This window comes from Bombina bombina, chromosome 2 (genome assembly GCF_027579735.1).
Source record: "Bombina bombina isolate aBomBom1 chromosome 2, aBomBom1.pri, whole genome shotgun sequence".
Classification (NCBI taxonomy): Eukaryota; Metazoa; Chordata; class Amphibia; order Anura; family Bombinatoridae; genus Bombina; species Bombina bombina.
In genome coordinates, this window is record NC_069500.1 from 7,278,149 (window position 1) to 7,296,697 (window position 18,549).

The 18,549-nt window shown below is 50.9% G+C and overlaps 1 protein-coding gene across 1 annotated transcript in view; it reads right to left on the bottom strand.

The window, feature by feature from the left end:
* TAF1C (TATA-box binding protein associated factor, RNA polymerase I subunit C) overlaps positions 1-18,549 on the bottom strand; it is a 385,888-nt gene that overhangs the window by 116,582 nt on the left and 250,757 nt on the right. The window contains exon 15 of the mRNA XM_053699633.1: positions 631-702. Coding sequence (XP_053555608.1) covers positions 631-702 — 72 coding nt within the window. The remainder of the gene's footprint in view (positions 1-630; positions 703-18,549) is intronic.

Consider the following 18,549-nt stretch of genomic DNA (forward strand, 5'->3'; position numbering starts at 1 on the left):
CGGAGGGGAGGAGGTTAGAGAGTAACACAGGGGGGAGGAGGTTAGAGAGTAACACAGGGGGGGAGGAGGTTAGAGAGTAACACAGGGGGGAGGGAGGAGGTTAGAGAGTAACACAGGGGGGAGGGAGGAGGTTAGAGAGTAACACAGGGGGGGTTAAAGTGTAATAAAGGGGGGAGGGAAGAGGTTACATTTAGGGGGGAGGGAGGAGGTTAGAGAGTAACACAGGGGGGAAGGAGGAGGTTAGAGAGTAACACAGGGGGGGGTTAGAGTGTAATAAAGGGGGGAGGGAAGAGGTTACATTTAGGGGGGAAGGGAGGAGGTTAGAGAGTAACACAGGGGGGGAGGGAGGAGGTTAGAGAGTAACACAGGGGGGGTTAGAGTGTAATAAAGGGGGGAGGGAAGAGGTTACATTTAGGGGGGAAGGGAGGAGGTTAGAGAGTAACACAGGGGGGGAGGGAGGAGGTTAGAGAGTAACACAGGGGGGGTTAGAGTGTAATAAAGGGGGGAGGGAAGAGGTTACATTTAGGGGGGAAGGGAGGAGGTTAGAGAGTAACACACGGGGGGAGGGGGTAGGTTACTTTTTTAGAGTTGCATGGGGGGGGGGTTAGACTGGAGCTTTCGCTTACTCACCCCATTTCAGTGTCCCAGAGGTAGAGGCTGCCGCCCTCAGTGCACACACATAGCTCCCCAGGCAGGTGAGGGCTGGAACAGGAAATTAGAAAAGTTTTTAACTAAATGGCAGATCTGCTCACTGAGTGCCCTAACTAATTAACAAACTAAATATATCTGATGAGCCTGTATGGTGTCCACTTAGTCCAGAGGCTACTGCAGTATATGTACCAGGCATACTATACAGCCTACTGCTGCAGCATTTAGCCGTGCCACTCACTATACAGCCTACTGCTGCAGCATTTAGCCGTGCCACTCACTATACAGCCTGCTGCTGCAGCATTTAGCCGTGCCACTCACTATACAGCCTACTGCTGCAGCATTTATCCGTGCCACTCACTATACAGCCTACTGCTGCAGCATTTATCCGTGCCACACACTATACAGCCTACTGCTGCAGCATTTATCCGTGCCTCTCACTATACAGCCTACTGCTGCAGCATTTAGCCGTGCCACTCAGTATACAGCCTACTGCTGCAGCATTTATCCGTGCCACTCACTATACAGCCTACTGCTGCAGCATTTAGCCGTGCCACTCACTATACAGCCTACTGCTGCAGCATTTAGCCGTGCCACTCACTATACAGCCTACTGCTGCAGCATTTATCCGTGCCACTCACTATACAGCCTACTGCTGCAGCATTTAGCCGTGCCACTCACTATACAGCCTGCTGCTGCAGCATTTAGCCGTGCCACTCACTATACAGCCTGCTGCTGCAGCATTTAGCCGTGCCACTCACTATACAGCCTGCTGCTGCAGCATTTATCCGTGCCACTCACTATACAGCCTACTGCTGCAGCATTTAGCCGTGCCACTCACTATACAGCCTACTGCTGCAGCATTAATCCGTGCCACTCACTATACAGCCTACTGCTGCAGCATTTAGCCGTGCCACTCACTATACAGCCTACTGCTGCAGCATTTAGCCGTGCCACTCACCATACAGCCTGCTGCTGCAGCATTTAGCTGTGCCACTCACTATACAGCCTGCTGGTGCAGCATTTAGCCGTGCCACTCACCATACAGCCTGCTGCTGCAGCATTTAGCCGTGCCACTCACTATACAGCCTGCTGGTGCAGCATTTAGCGTGCCACTTACCATACAGCCTGCTGCTGCAGCATTTAGCCGTGCCACTCACTATACAGCCTGCTGGTGCAGCATTTAGCCGTGCCACTCACCATACAGCCTGCTGCTGCAGCATTTAGCCGTGCCACTCACCATACAGCCTGCTGCTGCAGCATTAAGCCGTGCCACTCACCATACAGCCTGCTGCTGCAGCATTTAGCCGTGCCACTCACCATACAGCCTGCTGCTGCAGCATTTAGCCGTGCCACTCACTATACAGCCTGCTGGTGCAGAATTTAGCTGTGCCACTCACTATACAGCCTGCTGGTGCAGCATTTAGCTGTGCCACTCACTATACAGCCTGCTAGTGCAGCATTTAGCCGTGCCACTCACTATACAGCCTGCTGGTGCAGCATTTAGCCGTGCCACTCACTATACAGCCTGCTGGTGCAGCATTTAGCCGTGCCACTCACTATACAGCCTGCTGGTGCAGCATTTAGCCGTGCCACTCACTAACTATACAGCCTGCTGGTGCAGCATTTAGCCGTGCCACTTACTATACAGCCTGCTGTTGCAGCATTTAGCCGTGTCACACATATTATACAGCCTGTGCAGCATTTAGCCGTGTCACACATATTATACAGCCTGCGCAGCATTTATCTGTGCCACTCACTATACAGCCTACTGCTGCAGCATTTAGCCGTGCCACTCACCAAAACAGCCTGCTGCTGCAGCATTTAGCCGTGCCACTCACTATACAGCCTACTGCTGCAGCATTTATCCGTGCCACTCACTATACAGCCTGCTGCAGCAGCATTTAGCCGTGCCACTCACTATACAGCCTACTGCTGCAGTATTTATCCGTGCCACTCACCATACAGCCTGCTGGTGCAGCATTTAGCCGTGCCACTCACTATACAGCCTACTGCTGCAGTATTTATCCGTGCCACTCACCATACAGCCTGCTGGTGCAGCATTTAGCCGTGCCACTTACTATACAGCCTGCTGTTGCAGCATTTAGCCGTGTCACACATATTATACAGCCTGTGCAGCATTTAGCCGTGTCACACATATTATACAGCCTGCGCAGCATTTAGCCGTGTCACACATTATACAGCCGGTGCAGCATTTAGCCGTGTCACACATATTATACAGCCTATGTGTGCAGCATTTAGCCGTGTCACACATATTATACAGCCCATGTGTGCAGCATTTAGCCGTGTCACACATATTATACAGCCTGTGTGTGCAGCATTTAGTCGTGTCACACACATTATACAGCCTCTGTGTGCAGCATTTAGCCGTGTCACACATATTATACAGCCTGTGTGTGCAGCATTTAGCCGTGTCACACATATTATACAGCCTCTGTGTGCAGCATTTAGCCGTGTCGCACATATTATACAGCCTGTGCAGCATTTAGCCGTGTCACACATATTATACAGCCTGTGGCATCTATGTATCAACCCGTCAACTATGCTGCATTCGCCGGCACCAATACGCTCGCCTAAGATCACCTAACATCGCTGAAGCGGACCTGAATACGTTCTCCATATTTAACAAAAAAGCTGTCAAAAAGCCGCGCACCAAGTACGGGGCGATGAGCAGCGGACTGTTGATAACTAACAGTCATCGATCTCGCTGCTCTTCGGCGTTTTCACAGCTTTATTTGTATACTGTCACTAAACACCCACACTATACTAAACTGTTTAACCCCTATCCCGCCGCAACTAAAGTTATTAACCCCTAAACCGCCGCTCCCGGAGCCCACCGCCACCTACATTATACTTATTAACCCCTAATCTGCCGTCCCCTACACTGCCGCCACTATTCTAAATGTATTAACCCCTAAACCTAAGTCTAACCCACTAACCCTAACACCCCCTAACTTAAATATTATTTAAATATATCTAAATAAAAATTAATATGATTAACTAAATAATTCCTATTTAAAACTAAATACTTACCAATAAAATAAACCCTAAGCTAGCTGCAATATAACTAATAGTTAGATTGTATCTATCTTAGGGTTTATTTTAATTTTACAGGCAACTTTGTATTTATTTTAACTAGGTAGACTAATTAGTAAATAGTTATTAACTATTTAATAACTACCTAGCTAAAATAAATACAAAAGTACCTGTAAAATAAAACCTAACCTAAGTTACAATTACACCTAACACTACACTATAATTAAATAAATTAATTAGTGCTGGCCATCTTCCTACAACACAAAGCTTCCTCCTGACCATCTTCCTATAACACAGAGCTTCCACCTGCTACCCATTAGTGCTGACCATCTTCGTATAACAGAGCTTCATCCCGCTACCCAATAGTGCCAGCCATCTTCCTATAACATAGAGCTTCCTCCCGCTACTCATTAGTGCCAGCCATCTTCCTATAACATAGAGCTTCCTCCCGCTACTCATTAGTGCCAGCCATCTTCCTATAACATAGAGCTTCCTCCCGCTACTCATTAGTGCCAGCCATCTTCCTATAACACAGAGCTTCCTCCCGCTACTCATTAGTGCCAGCCATCTTCCTATAACACAGAGCTTCCTCCCGCTACTCATTAGTGCCAGCCATCTTCCTATAACACAGAGCTTCCTCCCGCTACTCATTAGTGCCAGCCATCTTCCTATAACACAGAGCTTCCTCCCGCTACCCAATAGTGCCAGCCATCTTCCTATAACACAGATCTTCCTCCCGCTACTCATTAGTGCCAGCCATCTTCCTATAACACAGCTTCCTCCCGCTACCCATTAGTGCCGGCCATCTTCCTATAACACAGAGCTTCCTCCCGCTACCCAATAGTGCTGGCCATCTTCCTATAACACAGCTTCCTCCCGCTACCCATTAGTGCCGGCCATCTTCCTATAATACAGAGGTTCATCCTGCTTCCCATTAGTGCTGGCCATCTTCCTATCACACAGAGCTTCTGTTACAGAAGCATTAGTTATTTTGTTGTGAAGAAACTTATTTCCCAGCAGCAATGCCTGAACCAGCCAAGCCAGCGCCTAAGAAGGGCTCCAAGAAAACTGTAACAAGTATCATTTCATAAAGGGTTAACTCTGTTCAGTTTTGAGAAAACTATTTTCTGAGGCAGGTTTCCTAGCATATTGTGTACTGTAATTAAGTTTGTGATAAGCATTCACTGCTAGGTGATAAGAAGGACTCAATTATTTTCTTGTGTGTACTTGTTATCTGCGGTGGCCTGTCCAAGGGCTTTGTCTAAATGTGTGATGGGGGATTTTATGCTCCCCCCCCCTGGGAGTGCCCTGTGTGCATGTAACCTAAATAAAAAGCAGGCTGGGCATCCCAGTCCTCAGTTCTTGGTTGTCCCTCAATCGCAGCGTTGACTCGTTTTTGTGGGCAGAAGGGTATCCTAGCTGTACTACAGCTAAGGGGGATTATTCTACATTTGCGAGACTCATATAGAATACTATGGAAAGCAGTTTCTCCCCTCTTCAGCAATAGGAATCCAGGCTACTAAGCGGTCCATCTCTCAGCGAGACTAAGGGTAACCGTAACATTTGGCGGCAGCGGTGGGATTTTTCCTGGATTTCCTAGGAGAGGTACAGAACGGATGGAGAGCGCTTACGAAAAATTGAAGCGTACAACCCTAAAGGATTTACTTGAAAGCAGAGGGGGGTACGCCAGCAACCGGCCGAGGAGAGAGCTGATCGCAGAATTGACCGAACTGGATCAGAGCTTCACAATGGCGGAAACACCGACCACGATTAGTGACGAAAAAACCAGGATTGTTCGGGAGAGGCTCTCACTGTACGGGCCGAACCCCTCCATGGAATTGGTACAGCAGTTGATGGCGGAAGCGGACAAGGATATACGAGAGACTCGAGCCCACGAACTCAACCTAGCGAACGCACACCGCAATGCTGAAGCCCCGCAGGTAATCATCCCTGTCGAAAATGCTGGGAGGCCCAAGATACCCTATGCGGCATTTCGACCCTTCCTAGAGAACGAGACAGGGATTGATGAATATTTGGCGGACTTCGAAAGGCAATGTGCCCTGCACCAGATTCCCAACAGGGAGTGGCCCACGATATTGTCTGGGAAACTATCCGGGCGAGCCCTGGAAGCCTTTCGTACTCTGGGTGCTGAGGAAGTGACACAGTATGAGCTAGTTAAGGAGACACTGTTGCGACGGTACGCAGTAACTCCGGACGCGTATCGCCGACAGTTTCGGGGCACGAAAAAGAAGCCTAACGATACCCATATGGAATGGGCGCACCGAATGCGGAGAGCGGCAAATCACTGGATGAGCGGAAGTAAAGCGGTGACTGGTGAGGAAATTTTACAATTGTTTCTCTTAGAACATTTTTATAATGGCATGGAACAGCAAGGGAAGGAATGGCTGCGAGACAGGCGACCTTCTACCTTAGAAGAAGCAGCCAAATTGGCCGATGAACATTATGACTCCCGTCTTCACGAACCCAGAGAGGTTTACCGTGCACCCCCTCGTGCTGAATTCCGAGCCCCGGTGCCCGCAGGGCCCGCCCGACACTCAGGACCACCCAATAACAGCTCTGAGCGTCCCAGACCGACTTGCCACCGATGCAAGCAACCAGGGCATTTCATGGCTAGCTGCCCCCTTAATACGCACCAGACACCCAGGAATTACAATTACCCCTCTGGGGCATATCGTCCGGCCCGGACCCTCTGTGTTAACCAAGAGGCCTCTATGGAGGAATATTTGGGGCCGCTTCACGAGGCGGACCCTGTATATGCTGCCTCAGATAACCGCCAGCACCATCGGCAGAAGGTATGGCTCGAGGGGCGATCTATCGAGGGATTGAGAGACACAGGGGCTACTATCACGCTGGTACAGAGTCATTTGGTGCCGGAGCACAAGCGATCTGGACAGACTGTGGCCGTTAGAGTGGCGGGGGGGGATGTGTACAAAATTCCAACAGCTAAAGTGCATCTTGATTGGGGAGCGGGAAAGGGGGCTGTGAACGTGGGCATAATGGATAATTTACCTGCCGAAGTACTACTGGGCAATGATTTGGGCCCCATGACTTCTGCCTATGCTCCAGTATGCAACAACGAGGCGGACCCAGTGACTACACGGGCCCAAGCCCGGACGGAGCGAGAACTCTCACCAGTGCGGGAGACACAGGTAAGACCTACCCCGACATTGCCTGACATGTTAGGCCCCATACCCTGGGACACCCCAGATGCTTTCAAGACAGAGTCTAAGACTGACCCGACCTTACAAAAGTACCGGGAACGAGCAGAGACCGGAGGGGGCGGGGCAGATAATGAAACATTCTTATGGGAAAAAGGGAAACTATACCGCTGGACAGAGAAAAGGGGACAGCGTAGGCGACAGCTGGTAGTGCCCCACAAATACCGTCAAGAAATCCTCAAGATAGGCCATGACATCCCCTTAGCAGGCCACCTAGCTGTAACCCGTACCCTACACCGCATTACTCACACGTTCTTTTGGCCAGGGGTACACGCTGACGTTAGAACTTACTGTAACACCTGCGATGTGTGTCAACGAGTAGGAAGGCGAGGCGATCACCCTAAAGCCCATCTAGTAAATATGCCCATTGTAGAGGAACCCTTCAGCCGGGTTGCTATTGACCTAGTGGGACCACTGGCTACCCCTAGTCCCTCCGGTAAGCGCTACATTCTTACCGTAGTGGACTACGCTACCAGGTACCCAGAGGCTGTCGCCCTATCCAACATACAAGCGGATACGGTAGCGAATGCACTAGTACAGGTGTTCTCCCGGGTAGGATTTCCAAAAGAAATCCTATCCGACCGAGGCACCCAATTTACGGCTGAATTGACCCAACAACTCTGGCAGGTTTGCAAAATTAAGTCCCTCCTGAGCTCCCCATACCACCCCCAGACGAACGGGCTGTGTGAGAGGTTCAATGGGACCCTCAAGCAAATGCTCAAGACGTTCACTCAGGAATACCGAGACTGGGAACGCTTCCTGCCGCACCTCCTTTTTGCTTATCGGGAGGTGCCCCAGGAAACGACAGGGTTCTCTCCCTTCGAGTTGCTCTACGGAAGAAAGGTACGGGGACCCCTAAACCTGATCCGGGAGCACTGGGAGGGAGAGATGGAGACTGACGGTGTTCCCATTGTGCCATACGTGCTGGAACTCAGGGACAGAATGGAGCAATTAGCCAAATCCGTGCGGGCTAATCTCCAGTCGGCCCAGAGAAGACAGAAAGTATGGTACGATCGGGGGGCCCGAAAGAGAATCTTTACCATAGGACAAAAGGTGTTAGTACTTAAGCCGGTGAAGACAGACAAATTGCAGGCGTCCTGGCAGGGCCCCTACCAGATCGTAGAGAAAAGGGGAGACACCACTTATGTGATAGCTAGCTGCCACGACAACAATCTTAGAAAGACATTCCATGTAAACATGCTCAAGGAATATTTTGAGCGACCAGAGAACGTGACGGCCGTATGTTGTTCCCCTCAGGAAGGCCCCGACAGTCTACCCATTCCAGACCTATTAGAAAAGAGTCTCCCCACAGGTATAGTGGCTCAGGTTCAGATAGGAGACCGACTTAGCCCCACTGAAAGGGAGCAGCTCAACCAACTCCTACAGTCCAAACACCTCACCTTCTCCCCGAAGCCAGGGTACACTACTTTAACCACCCACCAGGTAGATACTCCGGGACAAGCTCCCTTGCGCCAGGCTCCGTACCGAATCCCCGAAGCAGTTAGGATAGGAATGAAGAAGGAGATCGATGAGATGCTCCAACTCAGGGTAATTGAGCCCTCCGATAGTCCCTGGGCCTCCCCAGTTGTCTTGGTGCCCAAGAAAGATGGGACCACCCGGTTCTGCGTAGACTATCGGAGGCTCAATGAAAAGACCGTGACGGACGCTTACCCTATGCCCAGGGTAGACGAGCTACTCGATCGTATAGCCAGGGGAAATTACCTGACCACTATTGACCTCTGCAAAGGTTACTGGCAGATTCCCCTGGCCCCGGAGGCTATCCCCAAGTCGGCATTCGTCACCCCATTCGGCTTATATCAGTTTAGGGTAATGCCGTTTGGGATGAAGAATGCCCCAGCTACATTCCAGCGCTTGGTGGATAGGCTCCTGGATGGCTTCCAGAGTTTTGCTTGCGCCTACCTGGACGACATAGCGATCCACAGTGAGTCATGGGAGGACCACTTAGCTCACATAGGAATGGTTCTGGATCAGATCCGGGCTGCTGGCCTGACTCTGAAGCCAGAAAAATGCCACTTTGGGATGGCCGAGGTACAGTACCTGGGTCACCGGGTGGGGTGTGGAAAGCAGCGACCAGAGCCGGCCAAGATAGAAGCTGTCGCCAATTGGCCCACCCCCATCACTAAGACTCAGGTCCTAGCCTTCCTGGGCACGGCAGGGTACTATAGACGGTTCGTACCAGACTACAGCACACTTGCCAAACCCCTGACTGACTTGACCAAGAAGAACTTACCTCGACAGGTCCTGTGGTCTCCCCACTGTGAAACGGCTTTCCAGGCTCTCAAAAATGCTCTAATTAACGCTCCTGTCTTGGCGGCTCCAGCCCTTAACAAACGTTTTATCGTCCACACAGATGCTTCCATGTTCGGGCTGGGAGCCGTCCTCAGCCAAGTAGGCGAAGATGGAGGGGAGCATCCAGTTGCCTACATCAGCCGGAAGCTCCTGCCCCGCGAAGTCAGCTATGCAGCGGTCGAAAAGGAGTGTTTGGCTTTGGTGTGGGCATTAAAGAAATTGACTCCCTATTTATATGGGCAGGAGTTCACTCTGGTCACCGACCATAACCCGTTGGTGTGGCTGAACCGGGTCTCTGGAGATAATGGCAGGCTATTACGTTGGAGTTTATCGTTGCAACCCTTCAATTTCACCATTACTTACAGACCTGGGAAACAGAATGGCAACGCCGACGGGTTGTCCAGACAAACCGACCTCAGCCCCGCATAACCAGCGGTCTGGACAGCCTTAGTCTGCCCCGAAAAGGGGTCAGACCGTGTCTGCCAGAGTGTTCCACAGAAAGGGAGCACTGTTACAGAAGCATTAGTTATTTTGTTGTGAAGAAACTTATTTCCCAGCAGCAATGCCTGAACCAGCCAAGCCAGCGCCTAAGAAGGGCTCCAAGAAAACTGTAACAAGTATCATTTCATAAAGGGTTAACTCTGTTCAGTTTTGAGAAAACTATTTTCTGAGGCAGGTTTCCTAGCATATTGTGTACTGTAATTAAGTTTGTGATAAGCATTCACTGCTAGGTGATAAGAAGGACTCAATTATTTTCTTGTGTGTACTTGTTATCTGCGGTGGCCTGTCCAAGGGCTTTGTCTAAATGTGTGATGGGGGATTTTATGCTCCCCCCCCCTGGGAGTGCCCTGTGTGCATGTAACCTAAATAAAAAGCAGGCTGGGCATCCCAGTCCTCAGTTCTTGGTTGTCCCTCAATCGCAGCGTTGACTCGTTTTTGTGGGCAGAAGGGTATCCTAGCTGTACTACAGTTAAGGGGGATTATTCTACATTTGCGAGACTCATATAGAATACTATGGAAAGCAGTTTCTCCCCTCTTCAGCAATAGGAATCCAGGCTACTAAGCGGTCCATCTCTCAGCGAGACTAAGGGTAACCGTAACAGCTTCCTACCACTATCCATTACTGCCGGCCATCTTCCAATAATACAGAGTTTCCTCTTGCTACCTATCATTGCCGGCCATCTTCCTATAACACAGCTTCCTCCCGTTACCCATTAGTGCCGGCCATCTTCCTATAACACAGAGCTTCCTCTCGCTACCCATTAGTGCCGGCCATCTTCCTATAACACAGAGCTTCCTCTCGCTACCCATTAGTGCCAGCCATCTTCCTCTAACACAGAGCTTACTCCCTCTATCGATTAGTGCCGACTATCTTTCTATAACATAGAGCTTCCTCCCGCTACTCATTAGTGCCTGCCATCTTCCTATAGCACACAGCTTCCTCCCGATATCAATTTGTGCCGACTATCTTCCTATAACACAGCGTTCTCCCGTTACCTATTAGTGCCGGCCATCTTCCTATAACACACAGCTTCTTCCCGCGCCCCGATAGTGCTGGCCATCTTCCTAGAGCACAGAGCTTTCTCTTGCTACCCATTAGTGCCGGCCAACTTCCTATAACACAGAGCTTCCTCCCGTTACCTATTAGTGCCGGCCATCTTCCTATAACACACAGCTTCTTCCCGCGCCCCGATAGTGCTGGCCATCTTCCTAGAGCACAGAGCTTTCTCTTGCTACCCATTAGTGCCGGCCAACTTCCTATAACACAGAGCTTCCTCCCGCTACCCAATAGTGCTGGCCATCTTCCTATAGCACAGAGCTTCCTCCCGCTACCCATTACAACTGGCCATCTTCCAATAATACAGAGCTTCCTCCATCTACCCATTAGTGCCGCCCATCTTCCTATAACACAGCTTCCTCATGCTAACCATTAATGCCGGCTATCTTACTATAACACAGCTTCTTCCTGCTACTCATTCTTGCCGGCCATCTTTCTATAGCACAGCTCTTACTCCAGCTAACCATTAGTGCCGACCATCTTCCTATAACACAGCTTTCTCCCACTACCCATTAGTGCCGCCAATCTTCCTATAAGACAACATCATCCAGATAACCATTAGTGGCGGCCATCTAACTATAACACAGCTTCCTCCTGCTACTCATTCATGCCGGCCATCTTCCTATAACACAGAGTTGAATCCCTCTATCCCTTAATGCCACCCATCTGCCTGTAACACAGAGCTTCCTTCCGCTACCCATTTTTGCCGGCCATCTTCTTATAACACAGAGCTTTCTACCGCTACCCATTTGTGCCGGCCATCTTCTTATAACACAGAGCTTCCTACCGCTACCCATTAGAGTTTCCAATCCTCCTATAACACAGCTTCTTCCCGCTACCCATTAGTGCCGGCTTTCTCCCGCTACCAATTTGTGCCGGCCATCTTATAACACAGAGCTTCCTTCCGCTACCCATTAGAGCTGGCCATCTTCCTACAACACAGCTTCTTTCCACTACCCATTAGTGCCGGCCATCTTTCTCTAAAACAGAGCTTCCCCCCCGCTACCCATTAGTGCTGGCCAACTTCCTATAACACAGAGCTTCCTCCCACTCCCCGATAGTGCCGGCCATCTTCCTATAGCACACAGCTTTTCACGCTACCCATTAGTGCCGCCCATCTTCCTATAACACAGAGCTTCCTCCTGCTATCAATTAGTGTCGGCCATCTTCCTATAACACAGCTTCCTCCCGATACCCATTAGTGCCGACTATCTTCCTATAAACACAGCTTCCTGCGACTATCTTCCTATAACACAGCGTCCTCCCGTTATCCATTAGTGCCGGCCATCTTCCTATAACACAGAGCTTCCTCCAGCTCCCCAATAGTGCCGGCCATCTTCCTAGAGCAGAGAGCTTTCTCTTGCTACCCATTAGTGCCAACCATCATCCTATAGCATAGAGCTTCCTCCCGCTCCCCATTTGTGCTGGCCATCTTCCTGGAATAAGCTCTGTGTTATAAGAAGATGGCTGGTACTAATGGTTAGCGGGTGGAAGCTCTACGTTATAGGAAGATGGCTGGCACTATTGGGTAACGGGAGGACGCTGTGTTATAGGAAGATAGTCGCAGGAAGCTGTATTATGGGAAGATAGTCAGCACTAATGGGTATCGGGAGGAAGCTGTGTTATAGGAAGATGGCCGGCACTAATTGATAGCGGGAGGAAGCTCTGTGTTATAGGAAGATGGGCGGCACTAATGGGTAGCGGGAGAAAGCTGTGTGTTATAGGAAGATGTGCGGCACTATTGGGTAGTAGGAGGAAGCTCTGTGTTATAGGAAGATGGCCGGCACTAATGGGTTACGGGAGGAAGCTGTGTTATAGGAAGATGGACGGTGTTACAGAAGCATTAGTTATTTTGTTGTGAAGAGCTTATTTCCCAGCAGCAATGCCTGAACCAGCAAGCCAGCGCCTAAGAAGGGCTCCAAGAAAACCGTAACAAGTATCATTTCAAAAAGAGTTAACTCTTTATGAAATGATACTTGTTACGGTTTTCTTGGAGCCCTTCTTAGGCGCTGGCTTGCTGGTTCAGGCATTGCTGCTGGGAAATAAGCTCTTCACAACAAAATAACTAATGCTTCTGTAACAGTGCTCCCTTTCTGTGGAACACTCTGGCAGACACGGTCTGACCCCTTTTCGGGGCAGACTAAGGCTGTCCAGACCGCTGGTTATGCGGGGCTGAGGTCTGTTTGTCTGGACAACCCGTCGGCGTTGCCATTCTGTTTCCCAGGTCTGTAAGTAATGGTGAAATTGAAGGGTTGCAACGATAAGCTCCAACGTAATAGCCTGCCGTTATCTCCAGAGACCCGGTTCAGCCACACCAACGGGTTATGGTCGGTGACCAGAGTGAACTCCTGACCATATAAATAGGGAGTCAATTTCTTTAATGCCCACACCAAAGCCAAACACTCCTTTTCGACCGCTGCATAGCTGACTTCGCGGGGCAGGAGCTTCCGGCTGATGTAGGCAACTGGATGCTCCCCTCCATCTTCGCCTACTTGGCTGAGGACAGCTCCCAGCCCGAACATGGAAGCGTCTGTATGGACGATAAAACGTTTGTTAAGGGCTGGGGCCGCCAAGACAGGAGCGTTAATTAGAGCATTTTTGAGAGCCTGGAAAGCCGTTTCACAGTGGGGAGACCACAGGACCTGTCGAGGTAAGTTCTTCTTGGTCAAGTCAGTCAGGGGTTTGGCAAGTGTGCTGTAGTCTGGTACGAACCGTCTATAGTACCCTGCCGTGCCCAGGAAGGCTAGGACCTGAGTCTTAGTGATGGGGGTGGGCCAATTGGCGACAGCTTCTATTTTGGCCGGCTCTGGTCGCTGCTTTCCACACCCCACCCGGTGACCCAGGTACTGTACCTCGGCCATCCCAAAGTGGCATTTTTCTGGCTTCAGAGTCAGGCCAGCAGCCCGGATCTGATCCAGAACCATTCCCACATGAGCTAAGTGGTCCTCCCAGGACTCACTGTGGATCGCTATGTCGTCCAGGTAGGCGCAAGCAAAACTCTGGAAGCCATCCAGGAGCCTATCCACCAAGCGCTGGAATGTAACTGGGGCATTCTTCATCCCAAACGGCATTACCCTAAACTGATATAAGCCGAATGGGGTGACGAATGCCGACTTGGGGATAGCCTCCGGGGCCAGGGGAATCTGCCAGTAACCTTTGCAGAGGTCAATAGTGGTCAGGTAATTTCCCCTGGCTATACGATCGAGTAGCTCGTCTACCCTGGGCATAGGGTAAGCGTCCGTCACGGTATTTTCATTGAGCCTCCGATAGTCTACACAGAACCGGGTGGTCCCATCTTTCTTGGGCACCAAGACAACTGGGGAGGCCCATGGACTATCGGAGGGCTCAATTACCCTGAGCTGGAGCATCTCATCGATCTCCTTCTTCATTCCTGTCCTAACTGCTTCGGGGATTCGGTACGGAGCCTGGCGCAAGGGAGCTTGTCCCGGAGTATCTACCTGGTGGGTGGTTAAAGTAGTGTACCCTGGCTTCGGGGAGAAGGTGAGGTGTTTGGACTGGAGGAGTTGGTTGAGCTGCTCCCTTTCAGTGGGGCTAAGTCGGTCCCCTATCTGAACCTGCGCAACTATACCTGTGGGGAGACTCTTTTCTAATAGGTCTGGAATGGGTAAACTGTCGGGGTCTTCCTGAGGGGAACAACATACGGCCGTCACGTTCTCTGGTCGCTCAAAATATTCCTTGAGCATGTTTACATGGAATGTCTTTCTAAGATTGTTGTCATGGCAGCTAGCTATCACATAAGTGGTGTCTCCCCTTTTCTCTACGATCTGGTAGGGACCCTGCCAGGACGCCTGCAATTTGTCTGTCTTCACCGGCTTAAGTACTAACACCTTTTGTCCTATGGTGAAGATTCTCTTTCGGGCCCCCCGATCGTACCATACTTTCTGTCTTCTCTGGGCCAACTGGAGATTAGCCCGCACGGATTTGGCTAATTGCTCCATTCGGTCCCTGAGTTCCAGCACGTATGGCACAATGGGGACACCGTCAGCCTCCATCTCTCCCTCCCAGTGCTCCCGGATGAGGTTTAGGGGTCCCCGTACCTTTCTTCCGTAGAGCAACTCGAAGGGAGAGAACCCTGTCGTTTCCTGGGGCACCTCCCGATAAGCAAATAGGAGGTGCGGCAGGAAGCGTTCCCAGTCTCGGTATTCCTGAGTGAACGTCTTGAGCATTTGCTTGAGGGTCCCATTGAACCTCTCACACAGCCCGTTCGTCTGGGGGTGGTATGGGGAGCTCAGGAGGGACTTAATTTTGCAAACCTGCCAGAGTTGTTGGGTTAATTCAGCCGTAAATTGGGTGCCTCGGTCGGATAGGATTTCTTTTGGAAATCCTACCCGGGAGAACACCTGTACTAGTGCATTCGCTACCGTATCCGCTTGTATGTTGGATAGGGCGACAGCCTCTGGGTACCTGGTAGCGTAGTCCACTACGGTAAGAATGTAGCGCTTACCGGAGGGACTAGGGGTAGCCAGTGGTCCCACTAGGTCAATAGCAACCCGGCTGAAGGGTTCCTCTACAATGGGCATATTTACTAGCTGGGCTTTAGGGTGATCGCCTCGTCTTCCTACTCGTTGACACACATCGCAGGTGTTACAGTAAGTTCTAACGTCAGCGTGCACCCCTGGCCAAAAGAACGTGTGAGTAATGCGGTGTAGGGTACGGGTAACGGCTAGGTGGCCTGCTAAGGGGATGTCGTGGCCTATTTTGAGGATTTCTTGACGGTATTTGTGGGGCACTACCAGCTGTCGCCTACGCTGTCCCCTTTTCTCTGTCCAGCGGTATAGTTTCCCTTTTTCCCATAAGAATGTTTCGTTATCTGCCCCGCCCCCTCCGGTCTCTGCTCGTTCCCGGTACTTTTGTAAGGTCGGGTCAGTCTTAGACTCTGCCTCGAAAGCATCTGGGGTGTCCCAGGGTATGGGGCCTAACCTGTCAGGCAAGGTCGGGGTAGGTCTTACCTGTGTCTCCCGCACTGGTGAGAGCTCTCGCTCCGTCCGGGCTTGGGCCCGTGTAGTCACTGGGTCCGCCTCGTTGTTGCATACTGGAGCATAGGCAGAAGTCATGGGGCCCAAATCGTTGCCCAGTAGTACTTCGGCAGGTAAATTATCCATTAGGCCCACGTTCACAGCCCCCTTTCCCGCTCCCCAATCAAGATGCACTTTAGCTGTTGGAATTTTGTACACATCCCCCCCCGCCACTCTAACGGCCACAGTCTGTCCGGATCGCTTGTGCTCTGGCACCAAATGACTCTGTACCAGCGTGATAGTAGCCCCTGTGTCTCGCAATCCCTCGGTAGATCGCCCCTCGAGCCATACCCTCTGCCGATGGTGCTGGCGGTTATCTGAGGCAGCATATACAGGGTCTGCCTCGTGAAGCGGCCCCACATATCCCTCCATAGGGGCCTCTTGGTTAACACAGAGGGCCCGGGCCGGACGATAGGACCCAGAGGGGTAATTGTAATTCCTGGGTGTCTGGTGCGTATTAAGGGGGCAGCTAGCCATGAAATGCCCTGGTTGCTTGCATCGGTGGCAAGTCGGTCTGTGACGCTCAGAGCTGTTATTGGGTGGTCCTGAGTGTCGGACGGGCCCTGTGGGCACCGGGGCTCGGAATTCAGCACGAGGGGGTGCACGGTAAACCTCTCTGGGTTCGACCCGTGCTGGAGCTCGGTAGTTCATGGGTTCGTGAAGACGGGAGTCATAATGTTCATCGGCCAATTTGGCTGCTTCTTCTAAGGTAGAAGGCCGCCTGTCTCGCAGCCATTCCTTCCCTTGCTGTTCCATGCCATTATAAAAATGTTCTAAGAGAAACAATTGTAAAATTTCCTCCCCAGTCACCGCTTTACTTCCGCTCAGCCAGTGATTTGCCGCTCTCCGCATTCGGTGCGCCCATTCCATATGGGTATCGTTAGGCTTCTTTTCCGTGCCCCGAAACTGTCGGCGATACGTGTCCGGAGTTACAGCGTACCGTCGCAACAGTGTCTCCTTAACTAGCTCATACTGTGTCACTTCCTTAGCACCCAGAGTACGAAAGGCTTCCAGGGCTCGCCCGGATAGTTTCCCAGACAATATCGTGGGCCACTCTCTGTTGGGAATCTGGTGCAGGGCACATTGCCTTTCGAAGTCCGCCAAATATTCATCAATCCCTGTCTCGCTCTCTAGAAAGGGTCGAAATGCCGTATAGGGTATCTTGGGCCTCCCAGCATTTTCAACAGGGATGATTACCTGCGGGGCTACAGCATTGCGGTGTGCGTTCGCTAGGTTGAGTTCGTGGGCTCGAGTCTCTCGTATATCCTCGTCCGCCTCCGCCATCAACTGCTGTACCAATTCCATGGAGGGGTTCGGCCCGTATAATGAGAGCCTTTCCCGAACAATCCTGGTTTTTTCGTCACTAATCGTGGTCGGTGTTTCCGCCATTGTGAAGCTCTGATCCAGTTCGTTCAATTCTGCGATCAGCTCTCTCCTCGGCCGGTTGCTGGCGTACCCCCCTCTGCTTTCAAGTAAATCCTTTAGGGTTGTACGCTTCAATTTTTCGTAAGCGCTCTCCATCCGTTCTGTACCTCTCCTAGGAAATCCAGGAAAATCCCGCCGCTGCCGCCAAATGTTACGGTTACCCTTAGTCTCGCTGAGAGATGGACCGCTTAGTAGCCTGGATCCCTATTGCTAAAGAGGGGAGAAGCTGCTTTCCATAGTATTCTATATGAGTCTCGCAAATATAGAATAATCTCCCTTAGCTGTAGTACAGCTAGGATACCCTTCTGCCCACAAAAACGAGTCAACGCTGCGATTGAGGGTCAAACAAGAACTCAGCCCTGGGATGCCCAGCCTGCTTTTTATTAAGGTTACATGCACACAGGGCACTCCCAGGGGGAGAGGGGGGGGGAAGCACAAAATCCCCCATCACACATTTAGATAGAGAGCACTGTCCTTTGACAGGCCACAATAGGATTACAGTACTTAAGATAACAAGTTTACAAGTTCATCTTATCAATTAGCAGTCTGGCTCCAGAGGTGATTAGACAATGGGATTGGTTATCCCTAAACTTAGAGCTGAGGCCAGCAAAAATGTGTATTTAGGCAATAGTTTCTAAAAGCTGAAAAAAAAGAGTTAACTCTTTATGAAATGATACTTGTTACGGTTTTCTTGGAGCCCTTCTTAGGCGCTGGCTTGCTGGTTCAGGCATTGCTGCTGGGAAATAAGCTCTTCACAACAAAATAACTAATGCTTCTGCTTCCTCCCACTCCCAGATAGTGCCGGTCATCTTCCTATAGCACACAGCTTTCTCCCGCTACCCATAAGTGCCGCCCATCTTCCTATAACACAGCTTCCTGCGACTATCATCCTATAACATAGAGCATCCTCCCGCTACCCATTATTGCCGGCCATCTTCCAATAATACAGAGCTTCCTCTTGCTACCTATTATTGCCGGCCATCTTCCCACAACACAGCTTCCTCTCGTTACCATTAGTGCCGACTATCTTCTTATAACACAGCGTCCTCCCGTTACCTATTAGTGCCGGTCATCTTCCTATAACACAGAGCTTCGTCCAGCTCCCTGATAGTGCCGGTCAACTTCCTGGAGCACAGAGCTTCCTCTTGCTACCCATTAGTGCCGGCCATCTTCCGATAACATAGAGCTTCGTCACGCTACTCATTACTGCCGGCCATCTTCCAATAATACAGAGCTTCCTCCCGCTCTCCATTTGTGCTGGCCATCTTCCAGTAGC